Here is a 22,238-nt window from a genome sequence, read left to right on the forward strand (position 1 = left end):
AACAGAGCTGGTTGAGTACTAAACTACTGCTTTTAAGTTGAGGTTTGCTTTAGGAGTTCTCAAAATGTATCACATTTAGTCTAAGTGGCCCCTTAATGGACTGCTGCCAAGGACCAAAGCTTGTCTACTCTCCCTTCTTATGTGGGAGACTGATTAAGTATTCTGGTTTGTTTGAATTATGAGAAGAAATCTCCTGCAACAACAGCTGACAGTTACACTCTCATCCTTATATACAAACAGAAAAACAAATATTAAGAGTACCCACATCTTAAAATATTTTTATTAACTCTAACGGATAAGACTATCTGAAAATAGTAAATTTCCAGTAAATTCTGGAAATGTATATAATATACACATATAAATGTACATACCTGTATACTCAACTCAACCTTTTCCTTTCATTTCTGGGTTCATCATGCCAGGTCCACCCAGGGATTCAGGAGCTCTTACAAGATCTCAGTGTCTTCACTGAGCCTCTCATCGCTGACACTGCTGGAAGTCTCTTTTCAGTATCACTCACAATGTAGTGATGAATTTTAGGCACACGAACATGCTCACAATCATGGCATTTACACAGCTGTGTCACTGAACTGCACTTGCCTCCTACTCAGACTGCAACTTTGCGTTACCATTTGTTGCATATCTGTTCTCACAGCTGCAATTGTTGCCTGCATAGGGCCATGCACGGTATCTGCATATGCTCGAAGTTTCTTCGCCATATCCAGCACAGTCTCCTTCCGGTCATCCCGCTTCATTGTTGCTAAAGCAGAAGCGTATTCTTGTGGCCCAAGTCGAACCAGTTTTCGCCACATCACAGATGTACATGGCACCAAGTCTGGATTTCTAGTACCTAAGTCACCCACGAAGACGATCTCTACTATTGCCATTTCTCTCAAGCGCTGAATCCCTTGTTCTATGGTTTTCCAACGAGTTTGCTGTATATAGAGATCGTCTGCACACAGATATCTTTGTGCCACACTTCTTAGGACCTGTTCTCAGAGACTGTAAGGGTCAGCCCCCCTCATCACTTCTTGGTCGATAACCGGATCGTGTGACAGGGATCCCAGATGCCTCGCTTCAGTGCCATCCAGAACTGTAGCCTCACCTGCAGCATCCCACAGACGGACTAACCAACTAATTATAGATTCATCAGGTCGTCGGGTATAATCTTTTCTCAGGCCACGAAGGTCCTTCAGGGAGAAAGGTTCACCAGTGCCTTCTGATTTTTGATCAGTTGCTGGTCTTGAGGGTCCTTCCCCCGCATCGCCATTATCATCATCTACTGGCCGATCGGTTTTGGTTTTGAATTTCATGCCTCTCGTGGTAGGAGCAACAGACACTGGCTTAGGCTCACTGTCCGGTTTGGCTGCTGGCTTAGGCTCACTGTCTGGTTTGGCTGCTGGCTTAGGCTCACTGTCTGGTTTGGCTGCTGGCTTAGCTGCAGCCGGAGTGACTGGGGTAGCTGCTGATTTATCTGCCTGCCCTACAGTATCTAGCAGTGTGCAATAAGCATACGCTAGGGCCCAGCTTATTGCAATGATATTTTTCTTCTTAGAATCATCACAGCAATTCTCTTCCAGATATTTCCCTACTTCATCTGGGTTCTGAATTTGTTCACGTGAAAATTCCCAGGCTGGGGGATCAGAAAATTCCTTCAGAGTTCGGCCAATTCTCTCCCATTCTCTACACCACTCAGGATTTCTCACACCTGAGTCTACTTCTGGGACAGGGGTCTCATTGGCTCCTCTGGATATCTCAGCCCTCATTCTAGAGAAGTTGCAGATCATATAGAGGAAGCTTAACAGCTGAACTACCAGGAAAGTGACCAGGAAAGTGGTATCCTTAACACTCAGGGGAAACTGGATATTCTCAAAGAGGGACATAACAGATTCAAAGGAGAAGAAGGAAAGAAAAGGCTGAAAAGCCTCATCCCCTGCTCTTCCTCTAACAAACTGGGTACAATTACTAATAAACTCCCAAAATGTGCTACTGGGACTGGGAGGCAGGGTTAGGCGAAGAAACCATAAGCCAAACATACCTGACAGAAACTTCAGTCGTTCTATGAACTTCCTATAAATCATTATCACCAAGCCCAGCACAATAACCATTCTAATCCGTGCCTCTCTACTGTGAAAGAGGGCAAAGACAGGTATTAAAACCTCAAAAAATTCTAGGGACCAGATTGACATGAAGGCCTCCACCCCGAGAGATATTATGTATCCAAACAACATGGCTGCTGACTGCTTTATCTCAATACAGAATAAATACAAACAAAAATACAACCAACAATCAGTACAGGTTTTTCCACTTTCTTGAGCCCCACGTTGGGCGCCAAAAACTGTATTTGTCCTAGTTTAGGGCAAATTAGGGAGGAAAACTCCAAATGGGGATTTCCCCCAGGGAAACGCCCCTCCCCACCAACTGGTCCGGGAAAAAAAAAAAAAAAAAAAAAATTCCTTGGAGAGAAGTGGAAAAAGCTGTTTATTTAACAGAAAATTGAATAATATTAAATAATAAAACCTCTTGCTGTTTGATGGGATCAAATCTAGGAAGAAAAGTCCTTTTCATGTGGTGTAGCTCGGCTCGCTCAGGTTCTTATCAGTCCCTCCGGCACTGGAAAGTGCCGAGGCCCAGGCCCCGGTGGGCCACAGGCGTGAGCTCCCAGGGCCTGGCTGGGTGTTCAGTCCAGAGCAGGCTTGCACAGATCCAAGAAAAAAGGAAAAAAACAAAGGTCCAGGGAACTCCTCTGCCTCAGCTAGCTAAAACTAACTAAAAACCAGGGAGAAGCTCTGTCCCGCTGTCTGTCCGTGCTGCAGACACCACAGTCCAGGAGCGGGATGTGTGGGAGTGATGTTTTTCTTTAACACAAACTGCAGCTTCTTCTTCCCCCTCTCTTGCTCTCAGAGCCAGTCTTAAAGGTGCAGAACTTAATATATAACATAAACCAGACGATTGGGGATACCAGTATCATAAAGTCACCCCAGGACACCTTCCCACCTACCTTGCAGCATCTAAAGAGACACATGAGCAGGAATTCCACAGACAGCTTTAATACAGCAAGTATCTATCAGCTGGAACAAGTCCAAACCTTTTTGATTTATGAAAATTCATGAAGTTTACCCATAAGCAGAGCTACAGCTGGCTGCACTAGGAGGAGCTAGCAGGAAGAAGTGTTTCCCAAACAGTCAAAGATGGACAGAAATTAGAGGTGGTTTAGTTACAATTACCACTGTTCAGCAAAATCTAAAATTATTACCTGGATAGTTAACTGCTGAACCATTCTCAGATAGTAAGTGGCACGGAGAAGCAGTTAAATAATGAAAAACAAGAATTTAGATTTTATGTCAATTGTAAAGTCAGGGTTATCAGCTGAGCACAAACACAACACACGATGCCTTATCAGAACAGCCTTACCAGAGTAACTGTGTAAACCAGGACCCAACCCACTAGTCTAGTGTTTTGCTGCTCACAGTACCAGACAGTCAAGGAAGAAACACCTTCGGAAGTCTACTTCCGAATTAATGCCAGAAAGCTTTTGATTTCTCAGACTAACAAGGAAACTAGACATGTGACAGCATCACTGCTGGCTGCACAGAATTAGTTTACACTGGCTGGACGTTATTTTAGTTTTATTTAACAGCTACTGTAAAACTGTGATGATTTTACCCCTTGCTCAAACTTCACTGACTCCACTGACTGTTCCATGTCTCAGACTTTGCACAGGTTCTTTAACAACAGTTTACGGGTAGAACTCTCCAAGATCAGCTAGGAAAACTATCTGTGTAACTGCATCTTGTTTGTCCCATTTTCAAGTTTTCAGGATCCCTGACTCACTTAGCAGGGCTAGTTTGGGGGGTTTTATTGACACAATTTTTCAAGAGTAAGTACTCTGATGAAAGGAGTTCTAGTATTAAAGTAATCTTAAAAATAAAATCAGATACCATCAGCATTTGAGAAAAATAGGTGACTTCTGAGCTACTTCAAAGAGAGCTAGGCAGAACTTGCATTTTAGAAAAAAATTTATTTAGACACCTGTTGCTCTTAAATTACAAAAGTTAAAAAGAGCACACAGTGCACTGACACATCACCGATTACTTCTAAAGCTGTTTTAAGACATAAGGTGGTTTCTTTGAGAGAAGACAACTCAACATGATCCAAACTCAAGTATCCATTTCTCATATTTCTCAATGTCCGCAGCAGAAACAGATTTAGAAACTTTCTTCAAAGCTATTTCAAAGTCTTCCATAGTTGTTGGCATGTGCATTTCATCTCGGGGAAGATTTCTTATTTCTTCTGGTGTCAAGCCTTCAATACGCCTCCTCATAGCCATCAACGATGCATCTCTAGTCAGGAGGGTAAGAAAATAAAATCATTACTCAATACAGGATGGTGAGTTCAGTTGTTTGAAAGGCTCAACACAGCATTCCCATTAAGCTGCTGTATTCAAAAAGATTCAATAAAGAACTGTAAACTTTTATGGGAAGATCTCCAAATGCTTGTACAAGCTACAATACCATGTTATACGTATTTTTCAAACATGGCATTATCCTCACCAGATATCTGAACAGCTGCAAAACAGGTAAAGACAAACTGGTTTAGCTGATGTCACTGCATGCCTATGATGTAGCTGCTGTTTATAGTATTTTTAAACAGGAACAAGGCAATAACAATTTCACTCCTCCTAGATATAGAAGAAGCAGCTGGAGTGTTTTGAATGTTTCCTGGTTTGAACAGGAATCCCACGTCAAAGACAGAGAAGTCAACAGTATCTACCTCCAACCTGTACACTGAAGAGCTAAATGTTAAATAACAAAACCTGTTCTGTCTGTAGCTCCTCAAACTTCTGGCCTTAATGAGCACTGAGTGTTTTTACAAGGGTGTCATTTTCTTTCATGTTAGATTTGACTACATTTAGATTTCCAGCAGTAAATCTGGTAGCAGCAGGTGATGAGCTGGTGAGGTGATAATTAAGTAACACTAGAAGGCTGCAGTTCCTGCTAATTCATTGTTATGTATCTTATAAGAAGAAAATGCTGCTTATCTGTCTAGCAGTAAAAAAGATGGAAGTGTAATCTCGGTGATACCACAATAGTATATTGTGTCATATCAGAAGGTAAGAATCCAAAGAGAAAAAAACTTACACGTTGTCTTCAGGAAGGATTTAGAAAAAATGGTTTGAGCATATTCTGTTTCAGTACTATCCCCTCCCGCTAAAGGCAACCATAACTGTCAAACTTCAGACATTTACTAAATAATTCACAGAATGTTCCAAGTTGGAAGGGGCCCACAAGGATCATCAAGTACAAGTCTTAAATGAACAGCCTGTACAGGGGTCAAACCCACAACCCTAATATTAGCACCATGCTCTGACCAACTGAGCTAATCTCAGAGTTAATTAATAAATTAAAATTTCTAATACAGGAACTGAAATTTCAGAACCAAAAGGTTACCTTGTTGAACTACATTTCCACCAAGCATCACCATGCTTCGCTGCTACAACATCATGTGTAAACCATAAGCTACTGTTACACGGTGGGGTGGGGGGGACATGCCATTCAATTAATTTGCTTCCAGACAGCAGTCAAAAAAAAAGTCCAGCAAAAACAATCCAGCCAACCAACAAGCACATCATACCTTAACACACTGGCAGAACTGAAGTGCAGTTGCCACCACTTCCTTTTGTAGTCATTTTATGGATAGTCATTCCAAACTGAACTCCTGGTACTTTCTCAAATGCACTCTTGGTGCCTGGAGAAGCACCAAAACTCTACTCAAAAAACAAGCAGCCACCCACTGGAAGATACAGCAGGTGCCAGTTCTGTTCTAAAGGGTTTTCAACATTGACAGTCCACTCAAAACAACAATTCAAAGTTAGTTCATACTCACATCTAATCTGCAATTTGGATGCATTTTTTATTTCCTGAATGTCATTTTAAAATGGAATGTTCACCTTCATTTCCCCTTGGTTACATGCTGACTGCTAGGAACTCTAGTGTTTGCCACCTTTGACTGGTTTTCCTTCTGGCTCAGCAAACTTTGGACTTCACCTCAAATTCTTTAAGATAGGAGGGTCATTTCAGTAAATCAGAGTTCTTTGTCCACCTATGTTTTGCTTGTGTCACTAGCAAGGACTATCATAGCATACAGGTTTGAATTTTACTATGCTTATATATTGAGAGCCTGAACCACAAAAAAGCACTTCTAAATTATCCACATCTTTTTGTCTCAATATAAATGAAACAATCATATCCAAGAGCTATTTCTCCTGACACCATGAACAAAGAGTAAATACACAGCCTAGTATGAGTACTTTCAAACAATGTACATCCAAATCCCAGTTCATCTGGATTTCTGCTTGCTGCCACCTCAGTCATCCCTTCAGAGACTGCCACAAATAGAAGATGTTTCTTTGTGTTTTTTTAATCTGTTTGCCTTTTTTTTTTTTTTTTTTGTTAAATAGTATTTGTACAAAGGGGCTTTGGTTAAAAAAATCAAAAGTAATTGTGCACAAGCACACAAAATTCACTGTAAAACATTACAAGTGTTTTCATTTCTAAAATAAATGTTTTGATATTCAGTATAAAATGAATTACAAACAACAAACACTGAACAGACTGGAGGAGACAAACTGCAGCTAAAATGCACAAAGCAGCAGACCAAATAAACTTTCATATAACATGAACCTATTAACACAAACTCCTTTCAAAGCAGAACCAAGACTGATCAAAAGAAATTCATCTCACAAACCTACAAATGAAACAAATCTCCACAACACAGATTCAGAGCAACTAACGTACCATTCTTTTCCCAGACACTGCGCAAGGTTTGTTCAGGAAACCGTACTGAGGCTCCAAACTTTTAGCTCAGCCTGCAGTGGCCCTGCTGACAGAGGCTTTGATGGCAGCTTTGTGTACAGGCTACTTGCTTTCATCCCTGTGGCACAGCACATTGTCCTCTCAGCTGTGCTGACACGTGTCTGCAGAGCCGTGTTAAGAATCTAGGCAAGAAATGGATCCGCGTTTGAGGAAGTAGCCAGGAGGTGCTTTTACTCCAGCTCTCTCAGCCTGCTTGAAGCACAGCCCCACAAAAGCTGGGCTGGAACAACTAGGAGCTCAAGCCTTGCCCTGCCACGCTTCAGTGCTACCTCCAGAGCCTGAAAGCAGCGTTACACAGATGCTTATCAGATGACAACAGCATCCTAAGCAGCCTCAGTTCTCTGTCCCGTACTGCAGATCTCAGAGTTTGCCAAGTGTTTTAATGTAAACAGGACAACTGGCACTTGTCTCTTAACAGATCAGTCCTCCCCTTCCCTCTCTGATTTTTCAAAGAAAATATAAGGGAAGAATTAGAAGGTATTTTTAGTCAATTATTTCAGGAATCTAGGCTAGAGAATAGGCCCACAAACAACTGTATGCCAACAGTACAGAGGAGACAGGGAAATGAAGGAGGTAGCAGAAAACTTTAGTCAGTCTCATCACCAGAACCAATGTGCTGAGTACACCGCTCTTATACCATCACACAGAACTCTACACATTTTCCATGCTATGAAAGAAGAAAACTCCATGTTTTTACTTCAGTTATTCCAGCCTCTAACACTATTGCCTCTTATATATGGATTTCTGCAGAAGTCATATAGCCCAAGCAGAATGAATACAACTCTGCAAGTTAAAGTCTACCATCCTCTGGATAGTCCTCATGCATGGAATTTAGTCTACATAAGAATTTTACCTGAATCACAGCTTATTAGATTACTACTTTTCAAATGGAAATTTAGGTAAATATTAATGCAGTATTTCACCTTTTAGCCATACACAAAAGACAAGTTACAGTCCATTTTTACTGAATAATTTTAATCATGTAAACTGGTTACTTTACAAACAGTTTTCCCAAAGTTTGCAGCAGTAATAATGCAAATGATGGAATGTCAACTTACCTGCACACATTGGTAATGTCTGCACCTGAATAACCCTCCATTTTCTCAGCTATGTTTGCAAGGTCAACATCATCAGCCAGTTCCAGCTCTCGCAGATTTATTTTTAGGAGTTCCTCTCTACCTTTGGCTAATCACAGAAAAGAAAACTGAGTCTGTACAATTTGGCTTCTGAAGATAAGTAATAAATTGAAGGAGGATAAGAAGGAAGAATGAGAAAAAGGGTGCTGTAATTGCTACAAGAATAAATGTTCATGTTTAGATTTAAGCTGGTCCTGAATCTGTAAGTGAATTTGCGTATCTGTAGCAATTACATTTTTAAACCAAGTGATCAAAACTTAAGGAATGTTGATAAAGTTTAGATTTTTAAATTTTTAGCCACTCCTCTCCCCAATTCTTCCTACCTGATGGTAAAGGAATGTAAATTCTCTTTTCTAGTCTCCGTCTTAGGGCTTCATCAATATCCCAAGGAAAATTAGTAGCAGCAAGTACCATGACCATCTTAGAAGGATCATCATTTTCAGTAGCCCCCCCAACACCTGCAGTGGAGAAAAGAGGGAGTAAAATATGCATATTTTTAAAAAAAATTCACGTACAGAGTAAACAGTTCTGCAGTATTAAAGCACCTATTCTATTGCACCTTAATGAGGCTAAGGATAATAGAATCACAAAGCGCAACAGAGTTTGCTTTTTCCTCTCCATGACAGCCTGCAAGCATAAATGGGAAATTTTGTTTAAACAGCAGCAGGGGCATAGGCTACTGCTCAGACCAGGAAGTTCCTCTCTATCACAGCTAGAATGCTTTTACAGCAGAGTTGTTTGCACTTCTACTGCAACAGGGGTTCAATTTTCACGTCAAAATCTTGCAGCAGCGTTTGAGGACACAACACCCAACACCATCACCACACAAAAAAAACTACATCCCCCACAGTATTCACCAACAGCCACACAAAAGCAGCATGACTCCCCTACAAGATGTCCTCCCTTCCAAAGTCAGCCCAAAGGTTTCATATGTACAGGTGGACTGTACAAACTGCTGAAGTGAATCTTTAAACATGGTGGACTAAATCACAACTTCTTAAAGACAGACCACCTCAGTTTCTAAATACTATGGATCTGCTACACCAGGAAGAAGCTAATTTTGTTGAAGTTGCTACTCTGTATCTAGTGTTTTTGCTTAGAACAACAGGATTGGGCTCTGGGGTAGCCATTGTACATTGTCTGCCTGGGAGTCTGCATATAAAACACCACTTATGAATGCCCAAGTAAAAGGATTCAAACAGTTCTTACTAATAAAATCAGATTATGTACACACTTGATATGAGAACAGTATTAGAGCTCTGCTGCTCTTTAAAGATAAAAATAAAAGGGTACCAACATCAGAGAACGAGAAATAAATATGCAAACCTTCTGACTCATGGAATTCTATCACAAATCAGTCCACAGATTAGCATTTCTCAGTAGTTCCTTTCCTCCTCTCTGCACCCCAGAATATAAAATGGATGCCTCTACAGCAACTCTGCATTGTTACCTACTTTTGAACTTTGTTGATTTGTGAAATATTACCCACATATCTGTAGTGAACTCAGTGTTTTAAAATGAAAACTCTCCTAACCACTTCCACAAAACAGAAGATCTCCACTTGTTGTTTATATTTTTAGGAGAAAAAGAGATCACAAAGAAGTTAAGTGTGATGCCTTAAACTGCCTTTGAAGTTTAAATAGAAACAAGTAACAGTTCTTTTGAACCACTTTTTACTTAATTTTGAAGTGAGTGATATGCCAGGCAAAGACTGAGAAGCAGGGTATTTTTCTCCTCCTCTTTTGAAATCTTGTATTTTCCACTGAATCTTCCTTATTCTGGGTCACTAATAAAAGATCATAACTCAGAGGCCAAAAGACTCTTAAATAATGTCACTAGTAGCTTTTAACCCCTATTTCATGTAGGGCTTTCAAAAAAGTGCTACTGAAGAATGAAGTTTGGGGCTTTTATTGGGTTTTTTTTTGGTTTTTTTTGGTCCCTCAAGTTTCCTCCAGTCCAGCAGTTCCCAGTGATCAGATTATTTACCATCCATTTGAACCAGTAGTTCTGCCTTCACACGTCGGCTGGCCTCATGCTCCTCCGAAGTTCCCCTGCGGCTACAGATTGAATCTATCTCATCAATGAATATGGTTGTTGGGGCATAGAATCGAGCCTGAAGAAAGCAAAAGATAAAGCAGAAGCTGAAATAGCAGTTCACTCCCATTAAAGAAGCAGCAGCATATTCAGAGCTGAGCAGTGATGTATTTGCCCCGGCTTCTAACTATCAAATGATCCCCACCCTTCCCTCTCTTGGACCCCAGCACTCAGGTACAGAGCAGCTGTGCATTCATTCAAAGTGTTTGAGTAGAAGAGCTTTTGGCAAATTCCTCTAGTTGTTAGAGCTATAAACAAACATTTCATAAGCTATAGGCAGTTTCCCACATTAGGAGTAACATTTTTAACTGTGAAAGTCATCAAAGAATGCTTGAGTAATATTTCAGTTAAAGCCAGGATGAATGTTAAGCTGGGACACCATGACATGGAACCTGTCCAGGAGATAGGTCAACTGTGAAATAACTGACCTTTCTGAAAACAAGAGCCTTTAAAGACAAGGACACAGGATAATACAAGCTATTGTATTAGAGCAGTTGTGATGCTGTGTTATCTGCATTTTTGAACAATCATATTAAATGAGCCGGTATCCCACCTAAGAGACTATAATGTAAAAGATCTTTTATTTCCTGCCTTTTCTGATTACTGTAATTGCAACTCTGCTGTCCCCTTCAGTACTGGGCAACCTAGCAAACACTGCACGCACACCTGGTAACACATGGGAAAAAAACCCAACTATTCTCTGAGCCCATTTCAAGTATTATGTGCTCTGAAGCCAACTACAGTTTGGAAGGCCACTTCTTTTAACCACAAACAAAAAAAACACCCACAAAAACAACAAAACGCGCAGCCTAAATAAGGGTCTCGCCCAGAAAGCAATTAATTCTGTCCTTAGATTTACATTCAAGTATGTTCTACAGCACTCACCAGCTTATAGTGAGCTACCTCTAATGTAGCAAGCTAACCCTGAAAACAAAAGATGACCTATTTTTCAGCTTTCATAAATCCATTTAAGAATAATCTTGAAATGAAAATGAGCAAATCAGAAATGCCCAAGCATTTGAAGCTTGGAGAGCTGTTCATGTATGCTATGAGTTTGAAACCTTGGTAAGGTTTCAGCATCCCAGGGGTGGTTCTGCTTCATTATCTCACTGTTCATATTCAGAAACTTAAATCACCATTTCAAACAGCAGACGAACAAGTTTCTCAGATTCTCCTCTATATTTTGAGGTAAGTGTGGAAGAAGAAACATTGAAAAAAGTTGTCTTGCATTCAGTGGCTACAGCTTTTGCTAGGAGGGTCTTTCCAGTACCAGGAGGACCAACCATCAGCACACCCTATTAAAATGAAAAAGAACCACTTTTAGGACAAGAAACAAAACAGAGAATTTTAGCATAGTAGTAAACTACTGGATGTAAACTTTTCCTTGAAAAGTTATTCAAAGGTAAGTAATGAATATCACTGCTTACTCGCAAACACGTAGTTGAAGACAGTGTGCAGGTATCTGGCTGACATCTTTATTTTGTTCTATTATTTACAATAAATTTTGTTACTAAAATGCAGGAAGAATTTATTTAAACTGTAAAACATTTGAAATTTCTTGTTATGCTCAGATCCAATCTCAAAATCCTACTTATGATCGCAGGACCAGATTTTTTCATACCTTCCACGGTCTTCTAATCCCCTTGAAAAACTCTGGCATCCACATTGGTAAAACTACAGCTTCCTTAAGCAGCTTTTTGGCTTCTACTAAATCAGCAATGTCATCCCTGACAAGAAAGAGAAAGTTGTTTAACAGATTCAGACAGCAGGCAAAAGAATCACTCCACAGCTCAAAAACCACACAATAAACTTATTGTTACATGTTGGCTCTCTCATAAATCTAATTAATTTTCCTGAATTATTTACATCCTAATGGCAAAAGCCTGTAACAGCTACAACTGACATCTGCCTGGCAGACTCCAGATGGATGCAAAAGAAAAAACCCATGAACTATTTCACTAGAGCACCACTGTTAGTATTCAGAGAAAGACAAGCAGAGAAGAAAGCAGGTTGGTTAAACTTAGGCTAAGTACCAATTACGCTTCCTTGTCTTGCTGACGTTAGATGTCCCTGAAACTTAAATACCATCTTTCATTGTTACAAGAACAACTTGCTGAAGACTAGTACACCGAGCAGAATTAAACAGAATTTTTAGAATTGTCTTTGTGAGTTACAAAAGTATTAATTCTTAGATACCTTATAGGTCTGTCTTATTTCCTTGAAAATAACTTTCGGGGCATTCCTCTTATCAGCATGTGCCCGAGTAACATTTTGGTTTCAAAATACATCTACATGAAGAATTAATTTCAAAACTGAAGTTGTAATTTAAGATTCAATATAAAAACTGAAACATATATTTAAATACGAAACTAAAATATAAGACAGTTGCATGCACACAAAGTGTTTTGTGGGACTGTTTGGTTTTTTTTAAAGCCTACTTTACTTGCCAGATTTTTGCTCATTTAATTCTCACAAAACCACCTAAGCTTGGAAGCATTTGGAACACAAAACAACCTTTATATACAGTTTAATATTTAACACATTTATGTAAAGGTACTGGCACAGAGCTATATTTTATACTAGTGGCCACATTACATCCAGTAACATTTCGAAGGGTTCCTATATTGATATAACTTCTCTGCTAATCAGTTTTCTATCTTGATATGCCCCAGAGCAGCAAAACAGATTTTTAAATGAAGAGACACTGACAGATATTAGAAACTTTTACATTGCAAAAGAGTATCTCAAAAAATTATTTTAGTACTCTTAAAAATTTTGAGAAGCTTGTATGGCTAAGCTGGACAGGACTTTAGGCAACCTGATTTAGAGAAAGATGCTCCTGCCATGGCAGGGGACTGCTTTACTTGATCTTTAAAGGTTCCATCCAGCCCGAACTATTATATGAATCTATGTGTGGAAAAAAAAAAATTTGAGCTCTAGAAGTATTCAACTACATAAGAAGCTCAGTTCCCTATTCAAAGGCAGTAAGGAAAACCTGTATGTACTTTTTATATGTAAGTATCTGTTAAAATACTTAATTCTTGTCATATGATGTGAAAGGAAACAGAAACAATTCAAGAGACTGGCAGCAGTACTCAAACTTACCATCGAATGTTGGGATTCTGAGAAATGATATCTCTTTCCAAAGCTTCTACTAAATCTTTGTCATATCCAGTACTATCAAATTTCTTTGGTTCAGACTCTGAAATCTCAGATGTGGATTTGTTCTACATATAAATGATATAACAAGGTAAATACATAACAATGGTTATGCTACTAATGAATTTTTATCCAAGTCCACAACAGCATCATATTTTTAGAAGGTGACAACATAAACCAGCATGAAAATTATGAAGCATCTTATTACAGCTGCACTGCAGGATGGATCTGTGTGTTTCACCCAGATTTCTGTACTGCCCTGGTTCCATTCCCTTCTCCCCAAAGCCAGCATGTTGTACTGCTGCAGTTTCTTTGTTTTGGTACCTAATCAAAACTGCATATACCTATCCCAGTGAAACTGTTTCTGCCTCTTCTCCCACAGAAATCTGACACTATCTGAGACAGAGAAGGGAAAAATTATGTGTAACACTGGACCACAAAGTGTCACACATAGAGTATCTCAAATTCTCTACGTATCATAAATATGCCATGTGTATGGGACACAAAAAAAAAAAAAAATTAAGCATGACTTCCATATGTAGAATGAGCAATGGTGATCTGCAGGGAGACCACAGGGGTAAAACCAGAGCTAATTAACTGATACAGAAGCATGGACATGAACAGCAGAGAAGCAACTCTGCAGCAGAGTCAAAGCAAAGAAGCTACATAGCTGAAAGGGCTCAAACAGCAGAGACCATGCAACTGAAAGGAAATAAAATGCGCTAGACATACCCTGGTTTTATACATTTAACAGCAAGCACTGGTGATGACAGAACAACTGTAAAAGAGAAAAAGAGACCTATCCTGTCTCTCTGTGGGTATATTCTAATGGAGAGAGGATTATCACTCAAAGACAATCCAATTTAGCTCCTAATAAAAGTAGTATCTTACACAGCTAAAAAATTCCACCCTTGTAGATTATCCTATCTCCACAGGCCATGACACCTTCCCACAACTTAAGGTCGCTGAAGCTAACAAACTATTGCATGGATATTTGATTTATTTAGACCCTGGAAAACTATGAATCGACTGTTTCCTATATGGTCTCTTACCTTGGTCATCTGTTAAATTTATGTAGACCAGAGCACAGAGCAAAAATTAAGGCATTCTTATTGCCAAGAACAGATCATAGCTCAAGTATGCTGGGGTTTTGTTCATTTACAACTGAAGAGAGTATGGAGCTAACAGTATATCTCAAAAGAAAAAAAAAAAAAAAGAAAAAAAGGCAAGGGTCTCATTTAAGGATTAAGTAAATCTTGATATGTTTTGGAAGAGGCAAGTCAATCTTGGTTTAAATTATACTCAAAGCAATTAAGCCGCAAGGATGTCCCACGTGAAGGAGCTCAAACAGACTCTACTTCAGAAATTCAGTGGTATCGTTTTAAAAAATTGCCTTCAAGTTCCAGTAAACACAGAATCACAGAATGGGTTAGGCTGGAAGAGACCACAGTGGGTCATCTGGTCTGACTTCCCTGCTCAAACAGCATCATCCCAGAGCAGATGGCACAGGATTGTGTCCAGATGGTTCTTGCATATCTCCAGTGAAGGACACTCCACACCCTCTCTGGACAGCCTGTTCCAGTGCTCGGTCACAGTAAAGAAGTTGTTCCTCATGTTCAGCTGGAACTTCCCATGCATCAGTTTCTGCTCACTGCCTCTTGTCCTATTGTTTGGCACCACTAAGAAGAGCCTGGAAACATCCTCTTGGGACCCACTTTTAGATACATTTACCAGATCCCAACCTCCTAGAGCCATCATTCATTTTTAATTAATCCATAACCAACACCGTGCACAAAGAAGATACCTTACAAGGTGAGATTCAAATCAGCACACTGACATGAACAGAAGAAACATTTTGTAGGCATGTCAGTTTATAATACACTCAGTAGTAAGAGAGCACAACTGAGTTTCTCAACTCCATGAAGCTATTTGCAAGTTTACCTTTTCCTCTTTTCCTTTGTTTTGCTGATCCTTTTTTTCCCGGCTGCGGACTGCCTTCCCTTTATCATTGGGGTTTCGAGAAGATGGACGGTGAGAGCCTCTGACAGCTGCACTTACACGATTATTGTGACCTCTGCAATCACTGCACGGAGCAGACTGACGCTTCCTGGGTCCTGGCGAAGGTCTAATTAGTTGTAACATATGCAAAAAGCCTCAGTGTAAAGCCACTGGTGAGCACTACATAACCAAATCAACTGGTTACAAACTGAAAAGCCATTTTGCTCAAGATAAAAATCTGTATGCCAGAAACAAGACAGATATTTTTAGATAATGACTAAAAATCCCTTTTCCCTGTGCCACAAGCTCAGGGTCCACTTGCTTAAAACAAGTGCCTTCCTTTGTATATTTCATCAGTAGAAGTAATATGGAGCTTAGAAAAAATTAACAAACAATAATTTGACAATACAGCTAAAGTAATCTAACTTTCTATCAAATTGCAGTTCTGTGTCTGCTTTGCATTTACTCCTGTCCCCTCCTTCATGCTACCACTGGCATGAGTTAGAACCTCCTGTGAACCAGGTCAGATAGCTACTCAAAAAGAAGACAAAAAAAAACCCCAAAACAACCAAACAAAAACCCACTATACACACAGAACAATGTCTTTAGCATCCTGAACCAGCTAATTAATGCCAACAGAAACAAAAGTGAAATAAAAACTCAAAAGGAAAAACCAAACAACTCAGGCAACAGTGTGTGGGGGAAAGAAGCTTGACATTAGTCAGGACTATGTAAGATAAAACCTCCAGAACATTCTGGATTAGACTGCCTCAAAATGACACTGCCTTCACCACAAATGGTGTCAAGCTGCTGGTGTCAGTGTTACACATCTAAGTTCAAGAACAAAAATTACACCACAACAGGCTGAAGTCAAAGTACACTTTGTCCTGATAAATATTAATTTAAGTCTTCAGGTTTCCTCTTACCTACGTTCAGCAGGTACTGGCAAAGACCAGACTTCTGCATCATGAGCTGGTAATTCTTGTTGTGAGGCTTTCAATGGAGTATTGTCTAGTTTAAAACTCTCCAGTGTTTTCATTATATCTTTCACATGCTTAGCTTCCACACTTATCTCCTGCCAAACCTGATTTTTTTTTAAAAAAAAGGCAGATTATGCACATTGGAAATAAGTTTGTAACAGTCCTCTGTTCAAGCCGTTGTAATGCCTGGATGGATTCCACAGGGTTTAACGAGCTACCTAATTCTACTTTAATAAACAAGAATTACGCACATTAGATATTAAGGAAGTTTTTCTGCCTTCCTCAGCACATTTAAAGAACAAAGAAAGAGATTTTGGACTTAACATCAAAGAGACTTTTGATAAATTTTGCAGATTAAACTGGTAAATATCAATCAAAAGTATCAACCTAACAGGCAGAGTTAGAAATGGAATCAATGGAAAAAAAGAGGGTTTTTGTTGAGGACAAATGGTCAACTTGCTACTAAGGACCTTAATCCCACTAAAACATTGAGGGAAGTAAGACTTGAATGATACCAGGCTAAAAATCTTGAGCATAACGGGTACGCATCAGCATAGCTGTCAGAACAGACAGTGCACTGGCTCCTCAGAGCCACATTCCATTGACTCTTCTGGCACTGACAGACAAAGAAGTCATAAAGATGATTTAAACAAGTCTATAAAACAAAAAAAAGAAGCCTATATATAACACTAGTTTATGAGAGAATGGGGTAAGTCTTTTTGTATTTTTTTTACAATAAGACAGGCAGCTCTTGCTACTTCAATGCTTTTCCCTCAAAACATCCCAGAAAAGTGCTATTTACCTGCTGCCACTTCTGTTGCAGGTAGGTATCTCTCACAGAGTACAGATACTTATTCATTTGGTCAAGAACTCCCTGGTAGTAGACCATTGCAGAGTCATAATTTCCCAGTAAGGCATATTCACGGGCCAACTTCACATTCTCAATGATCATAACAAGGCTCATGTTCAACATGAAGCTGGAAAAAAAAACAGGAAATATTAAGGAAGTAAAAAAACAACCAAATACTGAAACAAATTTTTGCAAGTATTGTCATATGCTTATTACCACATTTGGCATATCAAAAGATAGAAGCTGAGAAAATACTGGCTAAAAACAAAAGGTCTAAAATGAACGTCATATATATTAAAAGATAATTAATATTCTATTAGAAGAAATTAAACTTTTCATGTCACAGCTTTCTTTCTCGTCATGGAGGTTCTGTCAAAAAGTTGATGTAAGATATGCAGATTAAAATGCATTATTACAAGTCACAATTGCATACTCTCCTTACCACTTTATTCTACTGTAAGATAAATTAGTATTTTACTGTGCCTGGCCTGTGCTATGTGGTTTAAAAATAACACAAAAAGCACTAAACAAGCAATAAATCAAAACTCTTCTTCCTAATGCATTATGTTTCATTAATTTTTTTTTTGCCTTAACCTTCTGTGCATGTGAGTTTTAATAGCCTGATTTTGCCAAGCACCCAGCTTGCACCTTCCTATCACCTTCATTCTTACACCTAAAAAGAAACCCCTTTAAAAACATCAAGGCTATTTAAGCTATCACTGAAACGTAAAGCAAAAGCCACAATTAAACATTTACTGTGTAACAACCCATTTTATTTAACATATTGTTCAAGCCATGCTGGCTTTCCCGGTCATTGGTGCTTGTTTGTGTTTTTTTGGAGCAAACATCACAGACTGTGACTACTTCCACTTTGCAGCACTAACAGAATCTGTGCTTTTAGATTAGAATAGCACAGAAATATTATTTATGCAAGTACAGTAGAAGTAGAAGCAGCAGAAGTAGATTCATTCTTTACAGTGCCACTGTCGACAATGTCCCACATTGCTGTCAGTGTCTTATACACCCCATCCCCTTCTTCTCTAAGATGCTCGTACTGTCTCCACTTTTCTTGTCTCTTACACACCGAGAATTTCCCCACTCTCCTCATAATTTCCTAACCAGGCACAGAAAACATTAAAATTGGCAAAAAAAAACAAGCCGGCAAGAGAGTCATCCTCCTCTCACTTTGGTACCTGTACCCAGTGCCAGAAAGAAGCAACTGCAGACAAGCAATTCCAGCTAAGCCCTAGGATGAAGCATACTTTATACAGATCAACTATTTAAAGAAATTCACATGCGCAATAAACAGACTTAGGACTGAATATATTTCAAGACCAGGTCAGGGTCGAGTTCAGACACAATTATCAGAGGTTTCAGAAGCCATTCTCTGCACACACCTGCCAATCTATTGTTAAAATGTGAGCCCTCCATTGTAAAGAGGGCTGCTAAGTACAAATAAAACATTTTAGGCCTTTCACTCCTTTTTCTATCCCCTTCCCAAGCAGTTTCATGCACAAAAACACAGCTCGGGCACTCCTGAGCCAACATCCTCTTCTTTTTTTGCTTCCTTCCTCTTCCCTCCCTAGCTTCTTTTGGAGCAAATAGCTGCTGTCAAAATTTTCAGTCCAGAACAGCAGAACTGTGGCAGCAGGGGAGCTGAAGACAGGTCTCTGAGAGCCCACACCCATCCCTGCAGAGGGGACCCATGGGGGTGAGCAGGAACCCTGCTATCACAGAACCTACATGGTGTCATCGCACTCCAGCCAGAGACTCGCCCAGCTGGCCACCATGTCTACAAGCTGATACAGTCAATGTGACCACCAACTACAAAGACTAACATATCCCAGGCTAATTAGGCTTTGGAGACAGGGATTGGCTCGGGAGTTTTGTTGGTTTTAACCTCAGGAGAAAGAGCCTGAAGATGTTTGTCAACTGCTGTATGGGTCATCACACAGATGTTAACAAAGTTTTCCCTGCTGTATTCAGGAGCAAGCTTTTCCACTCCTGCTCATCCTACCAGATACACCTGTTTGCCTGTCCTGAGAATTCAAACCGATGACTAATACTACTGAAATCACAAGTTGAGCAAGATGCTAACAGACATTTTAAAATTCAAGTAATAGCAAGTTACTGAAACAAAACTAAACTTTTAAATACACAGAGAAGTCAGAGGTAACTTTTTTTTTCACTGAATGCTGTAGAGCAATCCAAGCAAAGCAGCAGTTTTATGTATACAGAAAAAGAAAAAACAAGTTTGTAAGAATTGTTTTCATCTGGAAATATGAAAATAACTAGAATTAAAAATAAAAAATACCAAAACAACAAAACTAAAGAGGCTAAGTCAGAAACATATGAAAGCTCAGGACCAAAAGGATAGCACTGCACATAATAAAAGAGCCAATGACATTTTAAGGTTAGAAAGGGCAGAGAAGGTAAGGACAGAATGTAGAAACAGACACGTAAGCAGAAGAAGCTAGGAACTCCTGGGAAGCAAAGAAAGAAACAAAGAAGGTGCTCACTCAAGTTTATAATGTTATTGGAATCTACCTCTTTCATCAGTGCTATTGAAAATGCAGCATAATTTGGTTTAAACTAGAAAACAAATTTAATTTGTTACTTCATCTTGACTCATGAGAGCAGAAGAGTTTGAAGTGGCTTCCAAATAGAAGGCTCTTGAGTACAACTGAGGCAGAAAAAGCTGCTGGCTCTGCTTATGTCTGGACATGACACTGCTGCTGCCACTTGACTTCAGGCAGTGTCAGAGCTGATACACTAATGAGAGTTCATGGGTCTGCTGCATTTGTAAGTGAAGATGGTAAAGCAGGGGGAAAAAGAAGAGTTAGAGTACTAATCTGGAAGCAAATGGAAGTTTGTGGCAGAAGGTCACAACATACTGGGGCAGCTCAGCAGGGTGGAGGACGTGGGAGAGGCGTGCCTACACACAAATCCAGAGTTAAACCAGCACTGAAGGGATTAAAATTCTCACAAAATTAATCCTGCACTACTTACTAGTTTTTTTAAGTATTTACAAATACTTAGCAATATCCCATGTGTTTACAAATACTTGGTGCTATCACGTAACAGGATGTCAAAGCAGCAGGTCTGCACTTATCAGCCACAACCTTTCCATGAATCATGACCAGTGAAGTTATCTGTGTTCCAACAGCCGCTGAGACAATGAAGAGCTCGTAAAGTTTACAGTGAACAGGATATAAGGAAAATAACCTAAACACTTTTTCCTTCAAGTTTAATTCTTCACTGTATACAAACATGCAAGACTTCACAACAAGAATAATCACTCTTCAGAGCAGCTGTGAGTATATAAGGTTCCCTGAAATTAGCCCATCTCTAGTTACAAAATACATTTTACCATTTGCTCCAAGGACCTAAAGTATTTCTAGAGTACAAAACAGCCAAGAGTTGAACCTAACAAAGTTCAAGATCCCCACCGCTTGTGAGAATAGCCAGCCTAACCATTATCAAGAAAACACTGGGGACACTTCGTGTTTTCCACAATAACTTCGGGAAATCATTAGTAGAAATGACTGTAAGTAATTCCTGCTCATAGTCATATGCTAGAATCCAGGAACACTACATCAATCCTGTAACACAAGGAAATCTCCCAAACTTTAAAAAAATAAGAGATTGATATGCAGACATTAAAAGTGAATATTAACATTGGACTGTGCCAATTACTGTGGTGGACGTGCTGACTTGAAGAAGAGCACAAGCCACACATGGAAAATACTTCCAAGAGGTTCTTTGCTCCAACCTTACTTAACGTCTGGACTAAGCCAGAGCCTGAACTTTGGCAGAGAGCACATGTTTCCATTATTTCAGCCTGCTATACAGGCTCTGACATCAAAGCAACTGTGTAATATTTGCAAAGCTCTCTTGGCAAGCCAGATGAGAAAAAAACACCCCAAAGTAACAGCTTTCAGGAATCAGTTTTTACTGATGGCACGATGGCCTGCATCACTTCTGAGTTCCCCTCCACCTTTAACACTCTTTTCATAACATCCATGGCCAGCAACAATTGGTATCAACAAGTGATTGTGTTGATTACTTGGGAAAAAGAGGTGCCAGACTTACTGGACACTAAACAAAATGGTTCTCATGCAGTTGCTGTATTTAACAGTAACGGTAGCAGAACCACCAGCAGCCACAAACATAAGCATGGCTCGAAATTTGTGCAAAATAAAAAAACATTTTAAAAAAATCAATCACTAGGTAGAGATGGTGAGATGGAACACTGGTGGCATGTGATTTTATGTTTTCCAGGCTAAGTCTTTCAGGAGGCTTTATTAAACAGGCTACTTTTTCCCCACTTCATGGAGGCTGGCATTCTTTTTGATGATTAATGTTAAATTAACAAATTTCTCTGGAAGTTTAGAGAGGTCCGCGGCTAAACAGATATCTGAAATTGGTTCCCGAAGCTTCTCTCTGTCTGGAGAGAAAACCTGCATTGTCGCAGATTAACAAAAAAACCCCCAAACCAATAAAGCAGGTGGAGGGAGACTTAGGAAGCAGAGTTGCCAGTGCCAGGAGCGCCAGGAGCCCACCCAGGCGGGCTGCGGGGCCCGGGAGCGCCGGCCGCACACCTGCGGGCAGCCCCCGACGGCGATGTCCGTGAGGCGCCGAGCACGTGTGAGCCACAGCCCAGATATCATGAGCTCCGTGGCCACGGTCACGGCTGTCGCGACAGCAACCCCCGCGGCCCCTCACCCCCCGGCCGCGGACCGGAGCAGCCGGAGCCCGCCCGTGCCCGGGAACGCTCGGGGTGGCCCCGCCTGGCGCGGCCATCGCCCCCCGCCCCGGGCCCGCCTGTCCGTGCGGGCCGGGACGGACCCCGCGGGCCCCTCTCGCTCACTTACTCCTCTCCGGAGCTCGCACCCGCGGCGGCGACTCCCGGCAGCACCAGCCACGAGCCCTTCACTTCTTCCGCCCCCTTCCTCCTGCAGCAGCGCTGGGCCCGCCCCGGCCCTGCCCACCGCCTCCTCCCGCCGCCGCCGCCGCCGGCAATTTTTGAAGGCAAATCCGGCTGCGTCACTTCCAGCGTGGTGGGACTGGGGAGAAGGTCCGCCCGGCAGGGTCTACGAGGAGTTGGTGTTTGAGCATTATTACTAAAAGTGAGGAGCTGGTTTGG

The 22,238-nt window shown here is 40.5% G+C and overlaps 1 protein-coding gene across 4 annotated transcripts; it reads right to left on the minus strand.

Moving 5' to 3' along the window:
* Positions 1–4,001: 4,001 nt before the first annotated feature.
* KATNA1 (katanin catalytic subunit A1) lies at positions 4,002–22,114 on the minus strand. Of its 4 annotated transcripts, XR_009277197.1 has the most exons (12): positions 21,967–22,114; positions 17,045–17,219; positions 16,189–16,346; positions 15,206–15,389; positions 13,211–13,332; positions 11,727–11,832; positions 11,242–11,400; positions 9,998–10,124; positions 8,335–8,469; positions 7,934–8,060; positions 6,798–6,997; positions 4,206–4,343 (listed from the first exon to the last, which is right to left on the minus strand). XR_009277197.1 is itself a non-coding variant. In XM_058835153.1 (11 exons), the coding sequence occupies exons 2-11, from the start codon at positions 17,213–17,215 to the stop codon at positions 4,145–4,147; spliced, it is 1,488 nt and encodes a 495-aa protein (XP_058691136.1). In that variant the 5' UTR covers positions 17,216–17,219; positions 21,967–22,114; the 3' UTR covers positions 4,002–4,144. The 4 variants fall into 4 exon arrangements, 3 of the variants coding, with proteins under 3 accessions (XP_058691136.1, XP_058691137.1, XP_058691138.1); XM_058835153.1 differs by lacking the exon at positions 6,798–6,997 and having other exon boundaries at positions 4,002–4,343; XM_058835154.1 differs by lacking the exons at positions 6,798–6,997; positions 21,967–22,114 and adding an exon at positions 21,694–21,712 and having other exon boundaries at positions 4,002–4,343.
* Positions 22,115–22,238: the final 124 nt, after the last annotated feature.

The sequence above is a fragment of the Poecile atricapillus genome, chromosome 3 (genome assembly GCF_030490865.1).
Source record: "Poecile atricapillus isolate bPoeAtr1 chromosome 3, bPoeAtr1.hap1, whole genome shotgun sequence".
Classification (NCBI taxonomy): Eukaryota; Metazoa; Chordata; class Aves; order Passeriformes; family Paridae; genus Poecile; species Poecile atricapillus.

Coding starts and splice junctions, on each gene's coding strand:
- KATNA1 (XM_058835153.1), bottom strand. CDS start 17,215: ATGTTGAACATGAGCCTTGTTATGATCATTGAGAATGTGAAGTTGGCC. Junction 15,390..16,188: donor CCAGTACCTGCTGAACGTAG/GTAAGAGGAAAC, acceptor ACAACTAATTAG/ACCTTCGCCAGGACCCAGGA. Junction 8,061..8,334: donor TTACATTCCTTTACCATCAG/GTAGGAAGAATT, acceptor TTCTGTGATTAG/CCAAAGGTAGAGAGGAACTC.